Source organism: Biomphalaria glabrata, chromosome 2 (genome assembly GCF_947242115.1).
Source record: "Biomphalaria glabrata chromosome 2, xgBioGlab47.1, whole genome shotgun sequence".
Classification (NCBI taxonomy): domain Eukaryota; kingdom Metazoa; phylum Mollusca; class Gastropoda; family Planorbidae; genus Biomphalaria; species Biomphalaria glabrata.
Genome location: NC_074712.1, coordinates 2,331,202 through 2,357,922, shown reverse-complemented (window position 1 = coordinate 2,357,922; position 26,721 = coordinate 2,331,202). Strand labels below are relative to the sequence as shown.

The 26,721-nt window shown below is 34.4% G+C and overlaps 1 protein-coding gene across 2 annotated transcripts in view; it reads left to right on the top strand.

The window, feature by feature from the left end:
• The window catches only part of LOC106077062 (uncharacterized), a 119,300-nt gene that overhangs the window by 59,680 nt on the left and 32,899 nt on the right, over positions 1-26,721 (top strand). For both annotated transcript variants that reach the window (XM_056018733.1, XM_056018732.1), the window contains exons 21-41: positions 654-845; positions 2,413-2,586; positions 3,290-3,409; positions 3,769-4,010; positions 6,294-6,552; positions 7,522-8,256; positions 9,858-10,069; positions 11,380-11,621; positions 12,203-12,455; positions 13,680-13,932; positions 14,265-14,476; positions 16,323-16,596; positions 17,185-17,262; positions 18,073-18,245; positions 18,466-18,541; positions 19,186-19,434; positions 19,536-19,615; positions 20,371-20,476; positions 22,981-23,139; positions 24,538-24,669; positions 26,242-26,406. In XM_056018733.1, the coding sequence (XP_055874708.1) occupies positions 654-845; positions 2,413-2,586; positions 3,290-3,409; positions 3,769-4,010; positions 6,294-6,552; positions 7,522-8,256; positions 9,858-10,069; positions 11,380-11,621; positions 12,203-12,455; positions 13,680-13,932; positions 14,265-14,476; positions 16,323-16,596; positions 17,185-17,262; positions 18,073-18,245; positions 18,466-18,541; positions 19,186-19,434; positions 19,536-19,615; positions 20,371-20,476; positions 22,981-23,139; positions 24,538-24,669; positions 26,242-26,406 (4,386 nt within the window). The remainder of the gene's footprint in view (positions 1-653; positions 846-2,412; positions 2,587-3,289; positions 3,410-3,768; positions 4,011-6,293; positions 6,553-7,521; positions 8,257-9,857; positions 10,070-11,379; positions 11,622-12,202; positions 12,456-13,679; positions 13,933-14,264; positions 14,477-16,322; positions 16,597-17,184; positions 17,263-18,072; positions 18,246-18,465; positions 18,542-19,185; positions 19,435-19,535; positions 19,616-20,370; positions 20,477-22,980; positions 23,140-24,537; positions 24,670-26,241; positions 26,407-26,721) is intronic.

Here is a 26,721-nt window from a genome sequence, read left to right as displayed (position 1 = left end):
TGATGACTTACTTGTGTTGTATGTACATGTTCATGTTGTAATGAGAGAGTTTCAGTTGTATCCCCTAAAAACTAGACAATAATAACTGTTGATTCTTATTTATTCTGTAATAATAACAATAAAGTAAAGCTTATTACTATTCTGTGGCTGAGTGGTAAAAGGGCTTGGCTTCTGAACCTGGGGTTCTAAGGTTCAAATTGTGGTGAAGACTTGGGTTTTGAATTTTAGGATTATTAGGGTGCCTCTGAGACCACCCAGCTCTAATGGGTACCTGATATTATTTGGGGAATAGTAAAGGCGGTTGGTCATTGTGCTGGCCACGTGACACCCTCATTAACTGTGGGCCAGAGAAGAAGATCATCTTTACATCATCTGCCCATAGATCGCAAGGTCTGAAAGGAGAATTTTTACTTATTATTTGATACTTTTTCATAAATATGAACTTTATTCAATATAATAAAATATATAACTAGTCATATATATACTTAAATCTAAATTATTTTAGGACTGAATAAAAAAAAAAAGATGCATAAATATAGTTTATTTCAGAACCAGCTGCTAATATGAGTATTTGAAAATAAATAATCATTGAAACTATCCTGTTTGCTGAAATGTTGAAATGTTTGTATTATCTGCTCCTATGAAATGTTCAGTGTCATCCTGTGTCAAGCCCTCTCCACCACTGAATGGGAATGTTTACTATCACAACCTAACAGTTGGCAGTTCATTGAGGTACTCCTGTAGGGAGGGCTTTGTCCTGATCCAACCAGGCAGCGCAAGGTACTGTGTCATGAATGCTACTACTGGCAGAAGTATCTGGACTGGACGTCAGCCGCATTGTCAATGTGTGTACACAGTTATTATTTTTCATTAAGTGTCATTCTCTTTTGTGTGTGTGTGTGTTTGCAAAGTGTAAGTCATTAATTATGAAAGTCTGAGAGAGGCGTTAGTCTAACAAGCTTTTTTATGTTGCATTCCTTTTATTTTGATCTATGTCTTGGTTGCTCACATATGTCTAGGCAGATAAACAGGTCTGTTTGAGCCCACCCAGTTTCCTCCTTCCCTGCAGATTTCAATCAAGTGCCTGCCTTGCAACATTTGTAGTTGATTTTCACAAAGTATGCCCTATACACCTCCATGTTCACTCTGGCTGTGTTTTTGTTTAGTTCTCTCCCATAAGTTGATAGTAGATATCGTTTGGGGCCTCATAATTCCCAAATTTCCTGGCGTAGGAAACTGTCGGTGAAGGTCTGGAGTTTTTCTCTTAATTGTTTTTGTGACTCCATGTCTCTGAACAATACAGAAGGACTGACTCAATGTTCAAGATGTTTAAGACAGTACTTTTAGAGCACCAGATTGATTGAAGAGTGGTTAAGTCAAACCTAGATTTTTTAAGGCAATTTCAAATCTCTTCTGATCCACTTTCTTTGCTAACTCTATGTCCCCATATAGGTGAAGTGGTCTGTATTGAGCATTTTCTCCCCCTGCGGTACTATTGTGCTCTCTTGTTTCTTGTCTGTTCTCATACCTTCAGTTTTCAGTTTTCTTTTTGTTGTTCAGTAGTCCAGTCTTTTTCACTTCTTCTGAGCATCTCATCAATTCCGACTAAGTATTGCAAATGTTGAGGTAGGAATGTGCTGGATGCCATTTTTGTTTTTGGGAACTGTCTTTCTCAAGACCGGATCAATGATTAACAAAAATATTTAGTGCTTCTTCTTCTTCGTTCTCATTTTACATGTCATAGGGTTTATATCAGTAATCTTATATCTGATATGAACCGCACAGTGGTTTCTAGATCAGGCAGTTCTCCATATAGTTATTCTTTTATAGGAGTGTTTTTGGGTCATAGTCTTTTTCAGGCCTCTTGATATAGTACCTATATTAAGTGCAAAAACATACATCCATGTCTTACTCCTGTTTTTACTGGAAATGGATTGGTAAGCTTGCTGTTGAATAAGTTCATACATAATATATCTAGGCAAATTGTCTCAGCATCATGCATATGATTTTTTTTTTTTTAGTTTTTCAATGTCTTGTCAATATTATGATCTGCTTTATTGTGTGCTTTCAGTTTCTTGAACTTTAAAGTAAAATATATTTCTTTGGCCTTGAACTATGCTTTACCTTTCTGTGAGAGGGGGGAGAGAATAGGGCTGAGTTGTAATAAACCTTTCTGACTGCATGTCAGACACTTACAGAAGAAGAAAAGATCTTCTTAAATTTTAGCACATTTTATCTTTGAATTAGAAGTATGAAATATTATTAAGTTTTGTGTGTGTCACCACATTATTTTGGATGGTCGTGAGAGAATTGATTTATTTATTCAAATGAAACTGTTGATAATTTTTTATACACTTAAGTATCACAAAGTCTATCAATCTTTTATATTATAATATTATACTGTCTGTGCAGCTGTGGATTGTTCTCAACCAAAGGCTCCAGGAAATGGAACTGTCCACTTCACAACAACTTACTACAACTCTGTGGCACTATTCAAATGTTATTGTGGCTTCCAACTTATTGGTCAGTCTGTGGCTAAATGCAAGGCAGATGGTCAGTGGAGTAGCCAGGCCCCCTTTTGTCAGAGTAAGTCTGTTATTGCAAATTAAAAATGGTCATTCATTCATTTGATATTTATATATGTAATGGAAATTATTTATTAATAATTATGATTGATATTGTAATGAATCTCAATATTCAGACTCTCTGCAACTTCACCAAACAACACTGCCAACTTAAAGAACATAACAACTCATGTCTCCAAATTAACGTAAATGTTTAATGACCAATAAATTACAGCCAATACTGTACAATTGTCAACACAAAACACAGACTGTACAATGTTCTAGATATCCTAACCCTCGTATCAACTCTGTACTGTAGAACGAACTCCACTGGCTTCGGTGTACTCCGATGAACTCTGCCATAACATACTGAACTGATTCATAGATTGGGAAGTCATGACTCACTGGACCCTGATACCTCCGCTCTTTATATAGGGTCCCTGCTTTGCCTTCTAGAACTGGACAGCACATCGTTCAACCATTCTCGTTAAATCACATGACCACATCCTTCCTGATGCTCCTGAGCTCTACTCACAACACAGATCCTTCCCGAACTGTTACCTCTCATCTAGCACTTGCCTGGGGCGATTTGCGTCGGCTGTCTACACACAACACTACCCCCATCTGTGTCACCACCAGGTTTATTACAATATATATGTAAATTGAATACATTTCAAAAGTGTATACATTATGTAATAATGTCATTTGTTACATCTCCACTTTAGTTCAGTCCTGTAAGAATCCAAGTTCCCTAACCAATGCTTCCATTATCAAGTATCAGCAAGGTTTTCCTGTTGGTTCAAGTGTAACCTTTCACTGCAACAGGACAGGATATACCCTGTCTGGTATGTACTATGTACACGTTTACCTTGAAATCAAAAGTTCTTTGCTACAACTAAAAATATTTTGACAAATTAAAACTTTAATAAAAATCAGTAGGTACAAAAGGAAGTACTCTTTATATAGATTGATAGTCTAGCTTAAATAGGCATTAGGTCTTGGTAACAAGGAATGGATTCTAAAAACACATGTATGAGATGTATCAAGATTGATAGTCTAGCTTAAATAGGCATTAGGTCTTGGTAACAAGGAATGGATTCTAAAAACACATGTATGAGATGCTCTGATAATTTATTTTTATATTATTAGTAAAATTGTACAGAAAAATTAAACTCATATTTAAAATTATTCTGTTATTGCATAGATTATTCATCCATACAATGCCTGGCAACAAAAGTTTCTAAAGAGTCAATACTACAGCCATTGGCTACATTGACCCATCAAGTTTATATGGAGCTTGGTACTCATCTGATCTCTACATGCCGTGATGCTTGTGCAGAGAAATTGCAAGAACTTGCTTTAATCCAGCTCCAGGATGTGGTGGATATAGCCACTGAGTATGGTGTATCTCTGGACATCATCCCTAGCACAACATCTACTAGTGATGTAAGTAATCAAACACTTAATTCAAACTAGACTTTATATAGAATCCAAGTATCCATCATCAAATGTATATCCCTTGGTGATGTAAATAATCAAACACTAATACAAACTAGACACTAGAATTCAAGTTTTCACCATTAGAATTAGATGAACTACAGAAATAAGAATCAAATTGGAGGATGTCTTTCTACCATGAAAAATGTGAGTTATTAAGAGTAACAAAAAAACTAAAACAAATTAATTCCACTTATCTTATTCATGGTCAACCAGTAACACAGACTAAAAACGCAAAATACGTAGGTGTTATAATAAATGAAAAACTGTCATGGAATCCCCATATTGAGGAAACTATAAAAAAAAATCAAACAAAGCATTAGGGTTTATTAAAAGAAATTTCTATAAATCAAGTAACAACATAAAACTAAAATGTTATTTAACCTTGGTTAGACCAATAATAGAATATGCATCCTTTGTCTGGGACCCTTCAACTCAAGAAAACATTAAGAAACTGGAACAGACACAAAATAGAGCAGTCAGATTCATAACAAATGAATATTCACATTTTGCTATAGTAACACCTTTAGTAAAATCACTAAATTTAGAAAGTCTTCAGTATAGAAGACTCAAAAGTAAAGTAGCAATTATACATAGAACAATGAAACATAATCTTCAAATAAAAAACAAAATCTAATAAAATAGAAAGACACAAAGAGAAAGGCACATTCCTCATTCCATATGCTAGGACAAATTTGTACAAATTCTCCTTCCCTAGTGCTATTAGAGCATGGAATAGGTTGCCTGGGCCAGTCAGGAAAACCAGGGACTTAGCAGAATTTAAGTCATTGGTTAACATGCATGACTAAATGCATGACGCATAGGACGTAATCATCTTCTTTTTTGAAGTAACGTCTGTATTATATAAGATAAGATAATTTTCTATTTTTAATATCATTTAACACTAATGTTGTATTTACAAAATTATCTGGCATTTTTACATCAGTCAAAACATTATTTAAATTGTTATAAAAAATAATTGATTCGTGGCTTGCTTTTAAATAACTAGTTAGGCATAGATAATGCAAGATACATATTTAGTCATTAAGAGAAGCTGATTTTGGAGAAACTCATGTAGATGACCTCGCTGTGGAAGCTTACAGCACTCTCTCTTTCTCTTCAGACCCCATAGCTAGTGCCCATTTTGACACCCAATGCAAGCCATTGGGACTTGTTATATCTCAAGACTTAAATTTACATCTAGAATACTTTAAGTCTTACATTGTAGATGTAAGAATATATAATATTCTCACGTTTTAGATGCTGATATTTAATGCTGATATTAAGTGCTAAGATTAGGTGCTGAGATTAAGTCTTTAAAAAAATTGTGTGTTTTTGTTGTATAACAAAGCATAAAATACATTTTTTAAATAAAAATAAGCTTATGTAATGAAAACAGCCACACAGCATGTGATATTTCTCAATACTGCATGATTTTATCTCCTTTTGCTATATAATACACAATTAATTATTTATCATTAATTATTTAACTATCTGGCTAATGGTTTAATTGATTCATGTATTGTCTTCAACAATGAAGAAGTTTGCAAACTTTCAACTTGATCTGAGAATGTTAATTGTAAGGATTAATGTGTACACAATTTGTACCAGACAGACAGACAGAGTTGATTTAGTAAAATCACTAAATTTAGAAAGCCTTCAGGAAAGAAGACTCAAAAGTAAAGTAGCAATTATATATAAAACCCTGAACCATAATCTTCAAATACAAAAACAAAAATTAAAAAAATACTCTGAAAGACACAAAGATAAAGGCACATTCCTCATCCCATATGCTAGGACAAATTTGTACAAATACTCCTTCTTCCCTAGTGCTATTAGAGCATGGAATGGGTTGCCTGAGCTAGCCAGGAAAACCAGTGACTTGGCAGAATTTAAGTCATTGGTTAATATCATCTTCTTTTTTGAAGTAATGTCTATATTATATTAGATAAGATAAGATATAAGTATATATATGATATATGAGTATTTTAATGTCATTAGCTGATACAGTTGATTCCTTAATTGTTATTGTGTGGACGATGATGTATTTTGTACTTAACCTTAATGCTTTTATTTATAGTGTTTAATTGAATGCTCTTATGACATGAATTCAAAAAAATTGTCCAAATAAAGTACTATTCATAGAATTTATGTTTAATTAGGGATAATATGTCTTATTGTTTTTATTAGGTTTTCATAGAGTAACACTTACTATTCCACATTGTATTACAGAATCTGTCTGTGAAACTGACAATAACAGTATCATCTACTAAAGTGCTCAATGTGTGCAACTATATTGACCTAGTCAATTCCACAATGAGTTCCATGGACACAGAGAAATTTCGAGAGTTGTCCTCTTGTGCAGTTAGTTGCCCTTCCATTAGTGTCTTGAGTGCTTCCACTAAAACCTCTGTAACATGGGGGTGCTTTTCTGGCCTGACCTTTAATGGACAAAATTGTGGTGAGGAGACGGGCCCTGTATGTTTGGAAGGTAAGGCTCCAATCAAATACTTTTTATTCTTATGGTTCATAATTTTTTCATCAAAGTATAACTGGTGATTTTATTTTTTAAAATTTTATTACAAATTTATACCAACTCCCTCTGTCTGTTTGTCTGGTAAAAATTGTGAACAACCATTCTCGGATCAAGTTGAAACTTTGCACAATCATTTCTTGTACCAGACAAAACGAGAATCAATAAAAAAAAATTAAACAATTAGTTAATTAAGCATGGTTATTAATTATTTTGTTTGGTATTTAACAAGGGAAAGAAATTGTACCAGACTGATGTGGCAGTATAAGTTCAATTAGTCCCCATTATACTTTGTAGAGAGAAAAGAGATAAAATAGAAGAGATTACTTTTAAACCTTCCATTTTCATAACCACTTTGCTGGCACAGTTTTTATATATTGGCTTTTAAAGGCTTGAGCCCTTGAGTTAAAATTTAAGTCATACTAAACTGTACAAATGTATTCTGGTTTTATAAATAGACCTATAGTTTTACACATTTCCTACTTTCAGGCTTTTTTTTGTATTACTAGGCTTTCTTTTTATGTCTCTAGCTGTTATAAAAATATTCCAGTTCCAGTTAAAGTTATTAATAAAATAAAAGTTTCCCTTCCAGACTTTGGGTAGTTGATGTAAAGGGCATCTATTTCTATGGTCCATGGTTTGCATGTGGCCAGCACAATGACAGATTGCCTTTTCTTTTCCCCAACTAATTCAGGTATTCATTAGAGCTCGATGGACTTAGCGTTGCCCTAAAGGTCTTGAAATTAAAAATAAATCCCAGTCGTCCCCAGTTGGAGTTGATTTCTGGACCGCTTGGTTTGTAATCCAAGTGCTTGACCACTCAGCCACCTTGTCTCCAATTATTAAAGCCTTAAGTAAATAATGAAGTCATTTAAATATTTTATTACAGTCCATTCTTACTTATGTCTTAATGATGTATTTCTTTAGAGTGTGTAGAGAAGGATCTGAACTTGGCCTCTGATGAAATGATTAATGATCTAGAAGATCCACAACTAGTCTTTGCTCAGTCAACTGTCAGAACTCTGTCCACTGACCAGATCCAGTCCACTGCACTATCATTTTCTCACAGTACAGAAAAAACACTGTCCAGTGATCTGAGCTTTTCCACCCCAGAACCAATCACTGCTAGCACTGTGAATCAAGTAGAAATGGTTGATACTTCAGAGGAAACCACACAGCCTACATCAAACCATCCCCCATCATCCCCGTCCATTCCAACACTTGTACATAATACAAGTGGTTCACAAGACACCACTGAAAATCCTCATTTAGTGGGCCCCCAGCGTCATACTACACAACCCTCTTCAATCAAAACTTCCAATATAGAGCAGAAAACTGAAGACCCTGGAGGACATCGCTTCACATTAACTAGCTTTACAGATAACCCGACAGGAAACTATTCTACGCTGAAAATCGATTCAGATAGAGAGAAGAGCCCTGTCCACTTGAATGTCACCGCCAGCGCTAACAAAACCAGTTGCTCTAACATTTTATCGAATGTCAAAAGTGAGAATGGCTCACGAGGGCAAGATTCAAGTGCCAATGAGACATGGAAAGATGTTAATGACCAAGTGAACGAAAATGACTGCAATCGTAATTACAGCTCTGAAAACCAGCCTAACAATGAGGAGCTTTTAAAACAAGCAGTTATCTCCTCTGATAGTAAGTAAAGTGGCTAAAAATTCATTATCAGAATATTTATCAGAATATTTATCAGAATATTTATCAGAATATTTATCAGAATATTTATCAGAATATTTATAGGCTGATAGATAAGGTGTGTTGTTTTTATTGTGCTTTCATTTTTCAGCCTGATTGGGAAGTTGATATTAGATGAAAGGGTTCATTTTTAAAATGCCTATATAAACTCACTCTGTCTGGTGAAAAGTTTGAACATATTTTTCTCTCATTTCCCATTCTCAGATCAAGGTGAAACTTTTGCACAATTATTCATTGTATCTGACAAGACATGAATCAAATTAACCAACAAGTTAATTAATTATTGGTGTTTAATTATTTTGGTTGATATCAAAATATGGGGAATAACTGCTACTTAATGAGAGCTGTGGATGTATATATGGATTTAATCCTATTATTACGTTTTGACACATGTATTCTCCCACTTCCCATTCTTGAATCAAGTTGAAATTTTGCATAATTAATCATCATCCATGACAATACATGAATCAACCCAAAGATTAACAAATAAGTTAATCAATTATTGCTAATTAATTAATTTTGTTTTATATGGAAGAAAAGAGCTAAACTCTGCCATTTTTTTAATAAATGGCAAGCCTTGTTTAAAAAAAAGTAATTATTTTCTGTTGCTTGTTGATTACTTCAGTTATTACTAGATGGGTTGTTGGTTTTTAAAATTCCCCGAATAGTTTCTATCATTATTATTGGTAATCTCTAGCATTACAGTTTGTTTCTGAAGCAAGGACAAACTTGCATATTATCAGTCATCCTTTAACTCACTTTGCTTTAACCTGGCTTGACTCGCACGTTTAAAACTGGGCTCTGATTTGTCTATTAAAGCTTGCATAGAAATTACAATGCCACATTGTAATAAAAGCCTAAGTATATTAAAAATAAGCTGGAGCAGATTGAAGTTTTTAGATTCTTGCCCAAACAAACTAAAAGTTCCTCTTTCAGACCTTGTGATCTATGGGGCAGATTATTTAAATGTCATCTGTTTCTATGGCCCAAAGTTAATGAGGTTGTCATGTTGCCAGCACGACAACCAACCACATGTACTTTTCCCTAACAAATGTCAGGTACCCATTAAAATTGGGTGGACTCTGGTTGGGGTGCCCTAAAAATCCTGCATTTCAAAATCTCAAGTCTTCACTGAGATTCAAACACAGGACCCCAGGTTCCTAAGCCAAGTGCTTAACCACTCAACCATAACATCATCTGCCCCATTACCAACCACATGTACTTTCCCCTAACAAATGTCAGGTACCCATTAGAATTGGGTGGACTCTGGTTGGGGTGCCCTAAAAATCCAGCATTTCAAAATCTTAAGTCTTCACTGAGATTCAAACACAGGACCCCAGGTTCGTAAGCCAAGTGCTTAACCACTCAACCATCTGCCCCATAGATCACTAGGTCTGAAATGGAAACTTTACTTACCTCTATGCACAGAATATATTTATCTTCTCTTTTGAAGGAACATCTTTGATTTATAAAATATAGGACATTTAAAACAAAGTTGTATTAACTCAAAAGTCAATGCTGTTGAACTGTTTCACATTTTGCAGCCACCTTGCCGATCTATTCTGTTGTGGTGACTGACAGCATGACTGGTGCATTCTCCAACATTTCATGCATCAATGCATCTCACGTCAGCATTAACACCAAGGTCAATGACATACTGAGAGAGTTCAGTAGCCTGATTGGTCACACTGTGTGTATCAAGTCCAACTCCACTTTAGAACTGACCGCAGGAAACATCAAATTCATGGGCTTGAAGGTGATTTTATAAGAGCAATCTATTTTTTTTTTGTACGTCAGTGTTTCCCAAAATTCTGCATATATAACGGAACACTTTACTTGTTTTTTTTAGAGAGATTAATTTGTATTGCGGCTACTAGCTCATTATTCAAGTAGTTAGTGGAACACTTATTCAGTTTGGGAAACACTGTTGTATACAATGTAATTATGCTGTCCATTATGGAATAATTCTGTGCCTGTAGACAAAAATGACGGTAGTCTAAAAATGTTTTAGACTTAATGAAACATTAATTTTATTATTAAAAATGCTCCACTCTAGCAATGCTCCAACTGCTCCAATCTATCAAATAATATTTGTTTTTCACCATAAAATGACATCTTCATGAGAGGAAACATCTGTGTGCTCTGAGCACTTGTTTTGGTTTTAAAATGTCACTTCTCCTGGTGATGCTTGCACCTCTGTGAAAGAACCTCTGCCCCATCCAACTAGTATTTAGTGTATAGAAAAAAACTAAATGTCTCATTTTAGGTCAGAAAATGTCATGTGTGACAGCACACAGTAACAGTTGACCAGCAGGAAGTTAACTGTTTTTTTTTTTTGTTTAGTTTACGATATGTATGCATGGGAAAGTAAAGCAGACTATTTCAGATTACCTTGATTTGCATAAGCATGATGTAGGGTTAAGGTAGAAGCTTGTATAATCTATGATAATTTACATAAAGATCTAGAAAAATCTTTGTACTCCAATATTTAAGCAGTTTAGAGCGAAGTATCAGAGTCACTAGTCATCTTTCACAGTTGGCTGTTGGTCATTGTTCATGGTATTTAGTTATTGTTTCAAGTAGCAGTTCTTACAAGTATTTGGCATCGGATTATTATTATTATTATTCTGTAATGGATTATCTGTATCTTCATTATGTTACATTTTAACTCTATTGTTTTGTGTCAGCCAAATTGTCATTGTGATTTATATTTGGAATGACATATTTTGTTAAAAACATTAAACTCAAGAAAATATATTGGGAGCCGAGTTTCTTCACTGCATCCTAGTAGTGTTCTGAATAGATTGATGAGCACCTCCGAATCCATGTCACATGATAGTGGCGTCTATACAAAATCTATCCCCATAATACATTTTTGACAGTAATGTTTCATCAAAGTCATATTACTATGTGAATTTGAATTCTCTTTTGATTTATACAAAAATTAAGAAATTAAATATTTAGTTTTAAAATTATTTTAATGTTATGTGGCATAGAAATATTAATATTTTTTTAAAGAATATTTATGATAAATGATTTATACTGATTCCTTGGTTTCCTGTTCAGGCTAGTATCTACATCAACTTTTCCCTTGCCTACACTGTAGCCAGTGAAGATAAAACTGAGAGATGTGCTCATCAGTTCCAAGAGTTTGTTAGAAAGAATCTCCCCAAAAAGTTTGATCAAGTTTACAGAGAAGTTGTTGGTGCTGGATGCGAAGCTGTGAATTACACTGGTGCAGAGACAGAGGTTTCACTGGTTGGATGGACTTGCCACCATGGCTATGTCATGGATGAAACACTTTTTAAGTGAGTCCTTTTAGATGATTAGATGAAACACTTTTTAATTGAGTCTTCTTAGATGAAGCACTTTTTAAGTGAATTCATTAGATTATAGTTTTTTTTAATGAATTTAAAAAGCGGGTATTGGGTGCCAAGTGTGACCCACCGACATGTGATCAAGACCAGAATACTGTGAGAATGGACATGCACTGACAACAAATCAGGGACTAGTGACAGGCTCATGGCGTTTTTGTAGTTTTTGAGGAGCTTTTGGTGACCCTACTTAAAGACAGTTCAATTCTTAACATCAGTATGTTTAAATAATTTTTCTTCATTGAAGTGATTGTGCAGTCACTATTTGTACAGTATTTGGTTGTTAGTACACAAAATTATTTAAACATCGTGCAACTTAAAATTGAGTTTTCAAGTTTTTGAGCATGTTTTTGCGTTTGCCCAACATTTGCAGAGAGCAAGATAAGTCTAGCAATATTATTTCTATTGTTATAACTTGTGAAACTTTGAGCTGATTTAATTGACTTTTATGTACATTTTTTTTAAGCAGCATAGAGTTATTGATAATCTGGCAATTATCTTTTTGAATCTGTCAGGTGTTTACATCCAAGAACCAAAGCATCTTCCGTTCCAATTGTTGTCTTGGCAGTACCAAGGCTGAAGTTTGCTTTTGTAGCCAATTTCACAGCCGATCACTTAAGACATCACATGAGTTCCGACTGTAAGGAGGACTATACTTCAAATGTCAACAGTTTAGTAAATGCTTATGTACAGGAGCTATTCCGAAATGTCTCTGGTTTCAATGTCAGTGTGGACAAAATCACAACATTGTCTTATGGGGAAAATGTGGTGAGTATGTTTAGTACCTGTCATTTCTCACTTATTTAGCTTAGAGTTAAGGTCTCTGAGAATAACATGACACAATTTAATATAGGAAAAGGCTGTTTTCATTGGGGTGAAGTGTGCTACTTCAAATCAAAACAATGTGAAGATATGGAATGAATGATATTGACGTTGAATAGAAATATCTTAATGACTTTTAAAGTTTTTTTTTAATCATCTTCATAGTAATAAGATAAATCTAAACAATTGTATGCATTTGTTTAACTTCCTCCCCCGCAAAGAGCAATCTACAATCTTCCAACTAAGGACAGGACACACACCTCTGTTAAATTACCATCTCAATAAAATAAATCCCACACAACTCCCCCTTTGTAGACACTGTGCCTACCCTTATGAAACCATAAACCATATCCTTTTTGAATGCCCCCTTCCTAATCCACCTTAGGCAGACCCTACTACCACTCCAGCCCAACATAACCAACACCCTGTACGGCAGTGCTGAACAACTGAAGAAAACAGCACACTATTTTTCCTTGGCACAGTCTGCAAAAGAGCTGACAGCTCAGCAGCAATAAAGCTGACTAGAAGAAGAAGAAGAAGTAGTATGCATTTGTACTTCATTAGCAACTGTTTCCATGAAAAGTGAAATAATAATTAATATGTTAATATAGTAGTTGTTATTTTATTTTAAAATTCTCAAATCTGCTATAGAGAGAAACACTTATTGGCTAATAAAGTGCATAATCAGAACAGTATTGAGTTTGAATTTCTTGTAAAGTGCAGAACAATTCAAGGAGCATTATTTTATTTTAGAATGTTTTAATATTATTATATTTGGTTTGGCTTTACTTTAATTAAAAAGCTAGAATTCAGAATTTATCTATTCTTCATGCTATGCTGAGATAGTAAAGAATGTATTATTGCAGCGGTTCTCAACCTTTTATGCTCGGCGACCCCTTTTTACAATCCCCCACTCTTCCGTGACCCCCGCATACACACACATACAGCAATAGAAGAATAGACAATAACAATCCTTATTTTCGATGGTCTTAGGCGACCCCTGGCAAATCGTCAATCGACCCACAAGGGGGTCGCGACCCACAGGTTGAGAACCCCTGTATTAATGTATTTTACATGTTGTGCAGATATAATAAAAATGTATTTATGTATTCTTCATGCTGTGCAGATAAAATAAAAAAAATGTATTTATGTATTCTTCTTGCTGTACAGATCAGTTGCAATGGTTCAGTTCACCTTGTACCACTCAAAGAGTCCCTCAACTCATCATCTCTGTTAAGTCTGGCTATGACACTGGCCAATCACTCTCAACATCCTGCTTACAACCTGGAGTCAGCAAACAATCCAGATGTTCCTGGATGTACACAGATCCGTTTGACATCTCTGAGGACATTAGTCGATAGCTCACCTTTCTACTGCCAACCAGAGGATGTGTTTGATGACTTTAACTTGAAATGTCTCCACGGTAATGCCCTCATTGTCCTCCTATACACTCAAGTAGTTTTCCACAAAGAACATTGTATTAAAAATCATGATGATATCATCCTTTATGTTTCACACTGTTAATAGATGTATGTGCCTTCAACTTGCATACCAAGTTATATAGACTAAAACTTAAACTTCATAGGGGATTAACCTGCTCTATAATGGCCTATATATAAATATATGTATATATAATTTTTTATATATATATTTCTTCATTATGTTTAATTTTCTTTAGATACAATGCAATAGGACTTTGAAAAGTCTGTCTCCCAAGTCCTTCACTTAAGACATTCCTGTTTTATTGTTTTCCAGAGGAGCTGCCAGTTCTCGTGGCCAATGTCTCGCTGTCCATTCAAGGTCACTACACAGGTGAGCAGTGTCAGAGGTCAGTGACTGCATCAGCTGAGGTCATGTATAAGGAAGTGGTTAAAGACATACAGATAAGTATTGGCCGGCGACAGATTTGCAACACTGCCAAGGATACATTGATACAGCTAGCTCAGATTTTTGTTAATATTCTTGATGTAAGAAAAATTTCACTGTTTTATTATTATAAATAAATATAGTAGACATTGACCCATGACTGTAAATATAGTAGACATTGACCCATGACTGTAAATATAGTAGACATTGACCCATGACTGTAAATATAGTAGACATTGACCCATGACTGTAAATATAGTAGACATTGACCCATGACTGTAAATATAGTAGACATTGACCCATGACTGTAAATATAGTAGACATTGACCCATGACTGTAAATATAGTAGACATTGACCCATGACTGTAAATATAGTAGACATTGACCCATGACTGTAAATATAGTAGACATTGACCCATGACTGTAAATATAGTAGACATTGACCCATGACTGTAAATATAGTAGACATTGACCCATGACTGTAAATATAGTAGACATTGACCCATGACTGTAAATATAGTAGACATTGACCCATGACTGTAAATATAGTAGACATTGACCCATGACTGTAAATATAGTAGACATTGACCCATGACTGTAAATATAGTAGACATTGACCCATGACTGTAAATATAGTAGACATTGACCCATGACTGTAAATATAGTAGACATTGACCCATGACTGTAAATATAGTAGACATTGACCCATGACTGTAAATATAGTAGACATTGACCCATGACTGTAAATATAGTAGACATTGACCCATGACTGTAAATATAGTAGACATTGACCCATGACTGTAAATATAGTAGACATTGACCCATGACTGTAAATATAGTAGACATTGACCCATGACTGTAAATATAGTAGACATTGACCCATGACTGTAAATATAGTAGACATTGACCCATGACTGTAAATTTGACACTTTTCAACTACTTATATTCAATACAAAAGAAAAAGTATTTTATTTAATATTGTCACCAAGTTATTTTAGATGGCCGTTGTTAGACACTTAGTTAGCATTTTTAGTTTGTATAATAATTGACGGACTTTGAACGCAAATAGCGATGTTAGGACTTAGTTGGGGTTAGAGGCTACCGAGAGACAAAAAAAGAGTTAATGATAGGATTTCATAAGGGTAAGACGTATTTTTTTGACAGAGACATCGACTGTGGCATTTTGTTGGATTAAACCTTTATTTGAATTGTTCAACGGGTTTTGGACTTTGTTTCTATACTTGTTAATCATGAGTGTCATCTGTCCTGTTGGTTAGTCGCATAGAAATACACCCGCACAAGAAACCCAGACATCTCCAGAGTAATTCTGTCGAAGTCAGACAGGCATCAAATAACTACGAGACAGATAGGCATCATCACACCGTTTGGTGACATTAGTTTCATATTATGTTAGTACATTTGTAGGCATTCTCAGGATGAATACTTGCATGTTCATAAATGAAAAAATAACTCTCGACCTAGCAGACACAAATAAAATGTTTAATATTTATATAAAAATAATAGTAACAACACATTTGATGATAAGATACACACAATCCTAGAATATTTAGTAATGATGCTTCATAGAAATACAATGGTACTAATGGTACAAGTAACTAATTTATAATTACTTTCTTAAGTGACTACATACAATGACTGCCCTCTACTGACTTCTCTTACTGACTCTCTCTTATTGACTCTCTCTTATTGACTGCTATCAACTAACTGGTTAGCTCAAGGTTTAAATACACGAGTTGTGAATAACACTCATAACATCAAAATAGGGTATCAACAATATGGCACCAACTTTGTGGTGGCAAACATTTTATTCAAAAGTAAAACTTATTTATTGTGAAATTCATATGATACTTATGCTAAGTTAAAACCATAATGTTCAAAATTATGCTAGCTGCTTGCTATGTATTGCCTTGCCTTGTATTCTTGCAGGGTAAAGTGCAGATAACTCTACCGTTGAAAGTACTTAGTATACAAGGGCGTAAGCAAGATTGTGAAAAGTGTGTGAAGGAAGTGTTCCATTACCTGCGGACAGCGTTGGTGCAACCCACTGATGCCATGGTCCAAAACATCACCCAATCCTGCAGGCAAAATGTCCAGATTCCTGAAAACTATACCACCTCCTCAGCTCAATGGAAGTGTATTCCAAGACTTCAGTACAACTCAGTCCAACACAGATGTGAATCGTCTTTAGATGATAATAATGGTAAGGACAAAAACGCTGTAATTTAAAATGCTTTTTGTCCAAGCATTTATTGGTAAGTTTGTTGGATATGTTATGTCTAAAGAGATGATCTTTTCCTTTTGCAACTTCTCTTGTGACTAAAGAGGCCAATCCTTGATACACATCTAGAGTTACAGGTTAAGTATTGATAAGATTATGTCTCCAGATGCTGCAGTGTTTTCAGCTATTTTTCCAGATGACGTAAAGCCCATCTGTTTCTGTGGCCCATGGGTATTGAGGGTATCATGTAGCCATCACAAGGACTAACCACCTTACATTTACCGAACTAATGTCAGGTACAATTTGAGCTGGATGGACTCACAGGCATTCTGAAAATCCTGAAATTCAAAGTCCCAGTCTTGGTTCGGAAGCCATGTGCTTTACCACTCAGCTGCCATGCCATGTAAAAGCCTGTATTCCCCAAGAGAAACAGTGCTTTACAATATTTAAACTTTCCTGTTTTCTTTTCACACTGAACACTCATTCCCCCTACCCCCCCCCCCCCCCAAATATTTTATAAAATTAGTAATATTAGTTTTTTAAAATTATCATTTTTAAATTTAAATCTAGGTCATCAGTCTAAAAGAAGAAGTAAGCGAGATGTTCCAGAGTTGGTTGACTGGAGCGGTCCACCTCCACAGTGTATTGGTAAGTCTTTCCACTGTCGACACATTTAATTATATTCATAGGTTTTGTTTTTTTTGAAGAATGATTTGTTCAAGTTTTTTAAAAATTTCTATTTTTTGAGGAGACAAAGATGTATTTTATTATAGAGCATGAACTTACCTTACAGTTGACAGATGTTCCTTTAATAGTTGACAAAAAGATAATTAGGTAATAAAGATAATCATGTCTTAAACTAGTCATTTATGTTATTTAGTTATTTACTAGCACAAAGTCATATTTTGTACTTCTCGATTCTGGTTGTCCTTTTTTCGGCTAAAAAGCACTTTGAAAGAAATTGTACTCTAACAAGTTTGTCTTACTCTGTGGAACAAAATATATGGTTTTAGCCTGATGCTTTTCTGAGCATTTCTGTAGAATTTGTGTGTATACTATGTTATAGTGCTTCGTTAATTAATTTATTATCAGAAATGTAACTGTTTTAAAAAAAAATATTTTTTTTTTGCTAGTCTTAATAATTGATATTTTTTCTGAGTGTGAAGACATGCTCCAGTAGGATTAACAATTTTATAATTTTTGTAATGTTAAGTGATTTTAAAAAATTATTCTAGATACTTAGCAGTTATCTGCTAATATTCTAAGTTTCAGTACCAATTTCAGTACCAATGATATCAAAAAGTTTTTTTAAAAGCAAATAAAGAGCAATAGTGGGCCTATGGAAAGAAAAATTATATTGGCATGTGTATACAAAAATTATCTAAGGATAATAGGAAACAGCTTGAGAAGAGAAATAGAAGATGATTGATCTATATACACACTTTGTTAAATGTACAGATTTGGAGCCTCCAAAATTTCAAGACTGCCCTGGTTTGCCAAGAGTGATCACTCTCAATCAGTTTTTAAGCAGACAAGTTGTCAAGCTTCCTGAAGTGACAGACAACTCTGGCCTGGTGCCCATCATCTCTTACAATTCTTCACATTTTAAAATTGGGAAACCTGTACCAAAAGTAAGAGATTCTACTTTATATAGGGAAACCTGTACCAAAAGTAAGAGATTCTACTTTAAATAGGGAAACATGTATCAAAAGTAATGATTCTACTTTATATAGGGAAACCTGTACCAAAAGTAAGAGATTCTACTTTATAAATATGGAATACAAAAAAACATCTTTTATTTACCAGCATTTTTATGTAACTAACATTAATTGATATATTTTCTATTTTTAGAGCATTTCACTGTCAATCAAGGCTGTTGATAGTGCTGGACTTGATGCTACGTGTAACATTGAATTGATCATTGAAGGTACATCTAGCTTAATGACAAGTTCAAAAAAAATCATTAATCTCAATTTTTAAAGCAATCAGGTGTAAGGTTATAATAAGAATCATCTCACCTGTTCTGTCCCATGACTTTAGTCATATGGGTTCACTTAACCAACTCCCTCTTCTTTTTTCTGTCAACAGCTGTTCTTAGCAGGAAATCAAGAGAGTCCAGTCTTTTACATTGTCCATCCAGCTTTTCTTTGGACAACCCCCTTCTTCACTCTCTCTCTACTGTCATGTCTTATGATATTATTGGCCTCCTTCAGTCATAGAATGACTGTGGTTCATCTTGAACACTTTTTCATGAGACTGTGGAGCCCTATTTTTGGAGAGACACTCATGTCGAAGCTGGAGTGTCCTCTCCAGCTAGGGCTTTGAATAAGCAAAATGAAAGCCTGATTTTCCACAGTTTGCACATGACAGCGAATGTTAATTGGAATTATATTGGTTTAAACATTATAGAACTGTGCTAGTAATTGAGTGCGATGTTTGTTGCCATCATTGAACTGTGGAATGATGTAATATCTTGTGAAATACTAATACTAAATGAAACTTAAAAGTTTCTAATTTAAGAGACATTTAACTTGAAAATTTTGCTTCCATAAACGGCTCATTCATCAACAGATGAGATTCCGCCTGAACTCAAGTGCCCAGAAGTGGTCAATATTTCTGAGAGATTCACCAGCAAGACATATAGGATCAAGTACTCTGATTTAAACATAACCTACAGTGACAACTCTGGCAATGTTACACTGAGATATTATCCGCCAGAAGATAGTGAAGTCTCCATCACAGAGGATGTAATGGTCACAGTCGTAGCGGCAGATAGAAGTGGCAACACCAGGACATGCCAGTTTAAAATTGTATTTTTCCGTAAGTCATGTCCTACCTTAATTGTTTTAAGCCGTTTATGAAGTTGTTATAGTGAATAGATCGGAGGTCAATTTAAGTCAATACTTTGTTACCCTTTTCAGCTCAAGGCTGTTCTGGTGAGCTCCTCCCTGGCCATTATGGAGTTGGTAAAAACTGTACAGAAACTGGCCTCAACAAGGAGGTATTCTTTTGTTTCCTAATTATTTTTTCAAAGCTTATATCTCCTTAATCTGTCTGTCTGGTTGGTAAAAAGTTTGTATTTGTTATTTATCTGACACCCAATCTCAGGTCAAGTTGAAATTTTGCACAATTATTTATTTTACCTGACAACACAAGAATTAATAAAAAATTATTCAATTAGCTAATTAACTATTGGTAATAAATTATTTTGTTTGGTATCTCAATATGTACTCGACTGAAGTGGTGGTATAAGCTGTATTAGTCCCCTTTATAGGTTGTCCTCAGTGAACACATATATGAAATAGAAACAATAGATAAATATACAATCCTTCATGTCCATAACCTCTTTGCTAGCAGAAGTGTTACCACGTGGGGCTGAGAAGCTTAAAAAGGCTTTAGCTCACAAGTTCAAATTCAGGTCGATGACATTTTTTAATATAAATAAATTTAAAAAGCCATCACCGAGATAACCTGGTCTTTCTCCACCACCCCTTTCCAAATAGTCCCTATTGGATAACAGCATATTGAGAAAGCTAAAAGCATGAAATTAAACTAAACAATATTGGTAAAATTATTTCCGATTGCACAGATTTATTATAGTTTGTCTAGATCTATTACAAATTTAATTACATGACTGATCCAAACTAACTGATATATCTACACTTAATACAAACTTAAAAAAAAGGTATTTTTTTGTATTTTGCTTTTTTTTTTATACTGTAAGTGAAATTGATCCACTAATTATTTCCCTTTCAGGACTTAGTTTGTTTCATAACATGTCCGGGGCACACTGAGCCAGTTCAAGTTCTTTCTTGTCATGCTGGGAAATGGAATTCGTCTTTACAAGAGTGTGCTGTTGCAAGTAAGAATCACCACATGCATTTGTCATTACTCAGAAAAACTGTTGTATTAATTGATGCATCTCACTTAAATAATATACTGCTGTAGACTTGCCACATCACCTGAGATGAACTCCGATTGGTGACAAGTGACCATAGTTCCCTGGTAAGGAACTCTACTGTGGGGCATGCCACATCACCAGAAAATTCTTCAGTGGACACTGATATAGAAACTAGAATGAATTTTGTTTCTATCTAACAAAACTCAACCCTGGCAGTGCCAGATAATGAATATTAGTTGTTTTTTTACATTATAATAATAATAATAATAATAATGGAGATTAAACGGTCATGGAAGTTGTCTAAAATAATATACCCTGTTGTTATATCAACTGAGGGGATAATAACAACTGACCTCACAGCTACCTTCTAAACCCTTAATGTCCCTAAGAAGATTCTCGTTGCCTATCAGAAGGCAATAGTGCTGTAGACCTGTTCCAGAAAATTCCTCAGTGGACACTGATAAAGGGACTACAATAAATTTTGTTTCTCTCTAACAAAGCTTGACCCTGTCACTGCTAGAAAATGAATATTAGTTCGTTTTTAACAATAATAGTAATAATAATAATCGCCCTGATTTCCTGCTCATATATAAAAAAGAAAAGGCCGCTACCATTATTGACATCGCCGTACCACTATATCATAATTTAAAAAAAAACTGAGCTGGAAAAACAACGAAAATATGGGAACCTTGGCTTGGAGATTAAGCGTTTATGGAAATTATCTAAAACAACAATATACCCCATTGTCATATCAACCAAGGGAATAATAACAACTGACCTCACAGATACTTGTAAGGCCCTTGGTATTCCTAGGAACATTCTCGTTGCCTGTCAGAGGGCGGTACTGCTGCAGACCTGCCACCTCACTGGAAACTGTTAAAGGAACTATGATGAATTTTGTTTCTCTTTAGCGAAACTTGACTCTTACTTGACCCTGGCAGCGCCAGAGAATGACTACTCGTTCATTTCTAACATAATAATAATAATGTTTATTATCCTTGAGAAATTTGTTTTACGATTGTGCATAACACATAGCGAAACATTATTACAGAAAACAATATGTATGATAGCACACAAAAAAAAGGATTCATACCCCAGTTTGACAAATATATTTTTAAAAAAACTTTCATAAATTGTATACACATGATTGAAAAAAAAAATCCACAATATACACATTTTGTTTTACATTTGTAATAGTTTTGAATCTTCCCTAGACACTATTATTTAAAGAAAATAGAAAACAAAAATATATTATTACACACAAAGGAATGAATATCCATAGACTATAACAGATTCATTATATTCACCTGAAATGAACTCTAATTGGTGTAAAAATATATGGCTCCTTTTGTCTCGAAAGGCAATGAGTCACTGGTTTTGGCTTAATCTTGAGACGGGGCAGAATCTGGTGTGGCTAATCAAGCCAATTCTAGAACGGCAGACTTTGCCACAATTCATACATGTGTATGCCTCTGATTCAGGGCTAGCGGACAGGGCAGCTTTCTTTTTTTCCCTCTTGATTAAGGCCGCTTCAATTCTTTTGTTCTCAGCTAGGGTTGTCCCAGCACGCACAGTCTGTCTCCATGCACTCCGGTCTTTGACTATGTTTTCCCACATACTTTTGCTGATGCCTGTGGCTCTCATCTCTCGCTTGCAGACATCTCTGAAAAAATAATGCAAAAAAAAAAAGCATACATAATTTTAATAACAGTAACACAGACTAAAATACCTAGGTGTTTTAATAAATGAAAAACTGTCATGGAATCCCCATATTGATGAAACTATAAAAAAATCAAACAAAGCATTAGGGTTTATTAAAAGACATTTCTATAAATCAAATAACAACATAAAACTAAAATGTTATTTAACCTTGGTTAGGCCAATGATAGAATATGCATCCTCTTTGGAACCCCTCAACTCAAGAAAACATTAAGAAACTAGAACAGACACAAAATAGAGCAGTGAGATTCAAAACAAACGAATATTCACATTTGACTTGAGTAACATCCTTCAGGTTAGAAGACTCAAAAGAGAAGTTGCAATTAACAATTATACATAAAACACTTAACCATAATCTTCATATACAAAAACAAAATCTAATAAAATACTCAGAAAGACACAAAGGTACAGGCATATTCCTCATTCCATATGCTAGGACAAATTTGTACAAATACTGCTTCTTCTTTAGTGCTATTAGAGCTTGGAATGGGTTGCCTGGGCTAGCCAGGAAAACCAGTGACTTGACAGAATTCATTGGTTAATATGCATGATTAAATATATGATGCATAGGACATAATCATCTTTTTTTAAAAGTAACGTCTGTATTATATAAGATAAGATACCTTCAGAATAAAAACAAGCTAAAAATGATACATTTTCCTAGAAGACCTTATACACTGCAGATCATTTCATTTTTTAAAATTTCAGAAGACTTATTATTATAAATGTAATGATATGTTTTTCAGATGGATGTCCCGCTGGATACTCTTATTCAAGCTATGGCGTCTGCTATGAATGTGATGTAGGTTATTATCGAAGCGACCTGACCTTGAAAGAGTGTGTTAAATGTCCTGATGGGCAATCCACTCCTGCCAAAAAGTCTACAAGTTTATCTGAGTGTCAAGGTAAAAATGACATTTGAAGTAAAATAAACAAATGACATATTCAATTCAGATGTCGAAATGAGCAGCTCTATTTTTTCCCACTTGAATGTTATGAAGGTTTGAAGAAACGATAGAAGATCTCATTAGACTGTGTGACTAAAATGATTCATGCAGTGAAACTTTATGTACAGAAAATTCTGAGCCTATTTTGTTATAGCAGCAGTTAAACTGAGACAGGCCCCTATTTTGTTATAGCAGCAGTTAAACTGAGACAGGCCCCTATTTTGTTATAGCAGCAGTTAAACTGAGACAGGCCCCTATTTTGTTATAGCAGCAGTTAAACTGAGACAGGCCCCTATTTTGTTATAGCAGCAGTTAAACTGAGACAGGCCCAGCTTCCTCTGCACCTTATAGAGAGACTCCTAGAAACTATTCCAGTTTAATAGGTTGTTGCAATGCCTTTGAAATACCTTATCTGTTATAGTCAGCATATTGACCAAGTATTTTTTATTTCACTTTCAATTGTGGAATATCTGTGTGGCTGAGAGGTATAAATTCAATAGTTTTAGTCCCAACTCGAGCAGAATTCTTTTTGCTGAGCACTTAGAAGCAACATGGAAACCTCTCAGAGGCCCAATGGTTCACAAAAGAAATAGATCATAGCGTATTGAGCATACTTTAAGCTTGAAAGTTGTACTATATCAATAAACAATTTAAAAAAATATTAAAAAATTAGTTATGAATCAATTAAAACTTGATTGTCTGAGGAATGTTAGAATAATGATCTTTGATGGAATTTGAAGTGATAAAATATGTTAACTAAGTTTTGAGATTTTTCAATATTTATGGATTAAATGTTTAATTAAAGATTAAATCTTTCAGTATATAGATTTTGTAATGAATTGTAACATTTTTCCTTTTTCTGTGCTCAGTTTAAAATTAATGAAAACAAATTTTCTCGAATATTTTATGTTATTTATTATACTTTTGTAGCCCATTCATTTTTCTTTAAAATAAAATAAAATATGTTAGATTATTTTATAAAAAAAAGTACTTTATTTTTAGTAACTTTATCCCCCTTGAAAGAAACATAGTGGCTGAGCGGTAAAGCGCTAAAGTGGGAGATATGGATTTGAATCCTGGTGAAAACTGGGATTTTTTATTTTGGATCTTAGGGCGTCTCTGAGTCCACCCAGCTCTAAAGGGTACCTGACATTAGTTTGGGAAAATTAAAGGCTGTTAGTTGTTGTGCTAGCCACATGACACCCTCATTAACCATAGGCCACAAGGTCTGAAAGGGAACTTTACTTTTTTTTTACCCTCCTTGAAAATTTGCGTTCTTCTCGGAAAACTCCTTTTTTTTAATCAAAATAATTCGCACTAAAAGAGTTAATACATTTCTTTTATTTTGTTGACCAGAAATGTGCGGACTGAATGAGTTCTCAGCTACAGGCTTGAAGCCATGCCAGCCATGTCCAAATGGCTACCACCAGCCAAAAAATGGAAGCAAATATTGTGAGAAGTGCAGTCACACTGAGCAGTATTGTCAAAGTTAGTAGCTTAATATTCTGAGCAATATTGTCAAAGTTAGTAGCTTAATATTCTGAGCAGTATTGTCAAAGTTAGTAGCTTAATATTCTGAGCAGTATTGTCAATGTTAGTAGCTTAATATTCTGAGCAGTATTGTCAAAGTTAGTTGCTTAATATACTAGAAGTGACTTCTTCTTCTTCTTCATTCTCATTTTACATGTCAGAGAGTTCAGATATGTAATCCTATATCTGAGATGAACCGTGCAGTGGTTTCCAGATCAGGCAGTTCTGTGTATAGTTTTTGTTCTATAGGAGAGTTTTGGGGCCATAGGGTTAGGTCTTGTTCGGGCCTTTTGATATAGTATGCAGCTTTGAAGGACATGGTCAGCATTCTCTGGCTGTTTGGTGTAAAACTAGAAGTGACAAAATATACAAACCTATAAACACAGCCAAAGCTTTGAGGCCAAACATATTAAGTGGGAAGCTTATAAATATTCAACAAGTCCTTGCAAACACAAAATACATACCATTTGGAAGACATCAAAAATAATACCAGTAGGCCTACTAAAAATAAAAAATAAAATTGCTTCTGACAAAAATCTGCATGCACTTTGCACTAACATCAATCCAATGAAGTGCCTTAAATATAATTCTGAAGTGTCTATTGAAAGAAGTTGAAACACAATTAGACCCTCATCAGTTTGCATCAAACCAGAAGTACCAAAGATGAAATAGTACTCATTCTGGATAGTCTTTACTCATCTCAATACCTAGAAACAGTATCCTAGATATTTGTTGATTTCTCATCTGCTTTAAACACCATACAATTACATCTCATTATAAAAAATGCTATATGATTTTATTTTATCAAACATATCAAAGCCTTGTTTCAGATACCCTCAGTATGTAAAAGCAAACAGATTTGATAGATTAACAATGGCGTGCCAAAGGGGGGTGCATTCTTTTACCAGCACTTCATACCATCTACACAAATAATATCCACATCATCAAATTTGCTGACAATGCAATGATTATTGACCTTATCACAGGGGATGATAGACTTCTTATCTTATCTTATCTTATATAATACAGACGTTACTTCAAAAAAGAAGATGATTACGTCCTACGTACCGCTCTACTATCTACAACTTCTACCAGTGGTGCATAGACAACTTTTGAATGTCCAGAAAACTAAAGAAATGATAGTGGGTTTTTAAAATCCTGAAGACCAACTTGCAGAGATTCAGATAAACAATCAAACAATAGACCAAGTGCAAGAATATAAATGCCTAGCTAAATAAGGGATGAGCTTTGTCAAAACCTCTACATCAAAATACATCAAGACTTTTTAATCTTTTATATAGGATAATTTTAAATTTAGAAAAACAGTAATCAAAGTGTATTTGTGTTCTGAACTAGTATTTTAGTCCTGCTTTGACTAATATTTAAGCCGAACTGCAAGCAGCAGATAGTTTGTCAACCAGGGACTGAAGCTGAGTACCAGTTTGGACCAATAAAGTTATTTTATCTTACCTTGTAGGTAACTTAAAAAAAAAACTAGATAGTTCTTCTAATTCAAACTTGTCTCTTCAGGTCATTGTCTGCGCGGTAACTACAGTGCTAGTCGGACTGCTCCTTGTAAACCCTGCCCTCTCAACTACTACAACCTGAAGTACTTTAGTTTCAAGTGTAATCCTTGTCCTGACAATCAGGTGACCAAAAGTGTGGGCAGTAAATCACGCACTGAATGTGTCCCAGGTAATGAAATATAGTTATTTTCTTCAAGATTTTTTTCTAGACTACAGTATTTCATTTTTTTTTTACCTATAGTTCTATTTAAACATGAAAAACTTGAAAATAAATCTGTTTTATTCAATATAAGATTTTTGTTTTTAACTATTAAACCCTACTTGGAGAGCTGTATTGAAATAACCAAAGTATCCAACCTATGCTAAACTTTATTCGGAAATTCAGAAAAACAAACTTGTTAAAATGTTTGGCGTCTGAACCAAAGGAGCTTGAGTTCAAACCCCTCTGAGGATTATGATTTTAACAAGGCCTTTGTGTCTACAA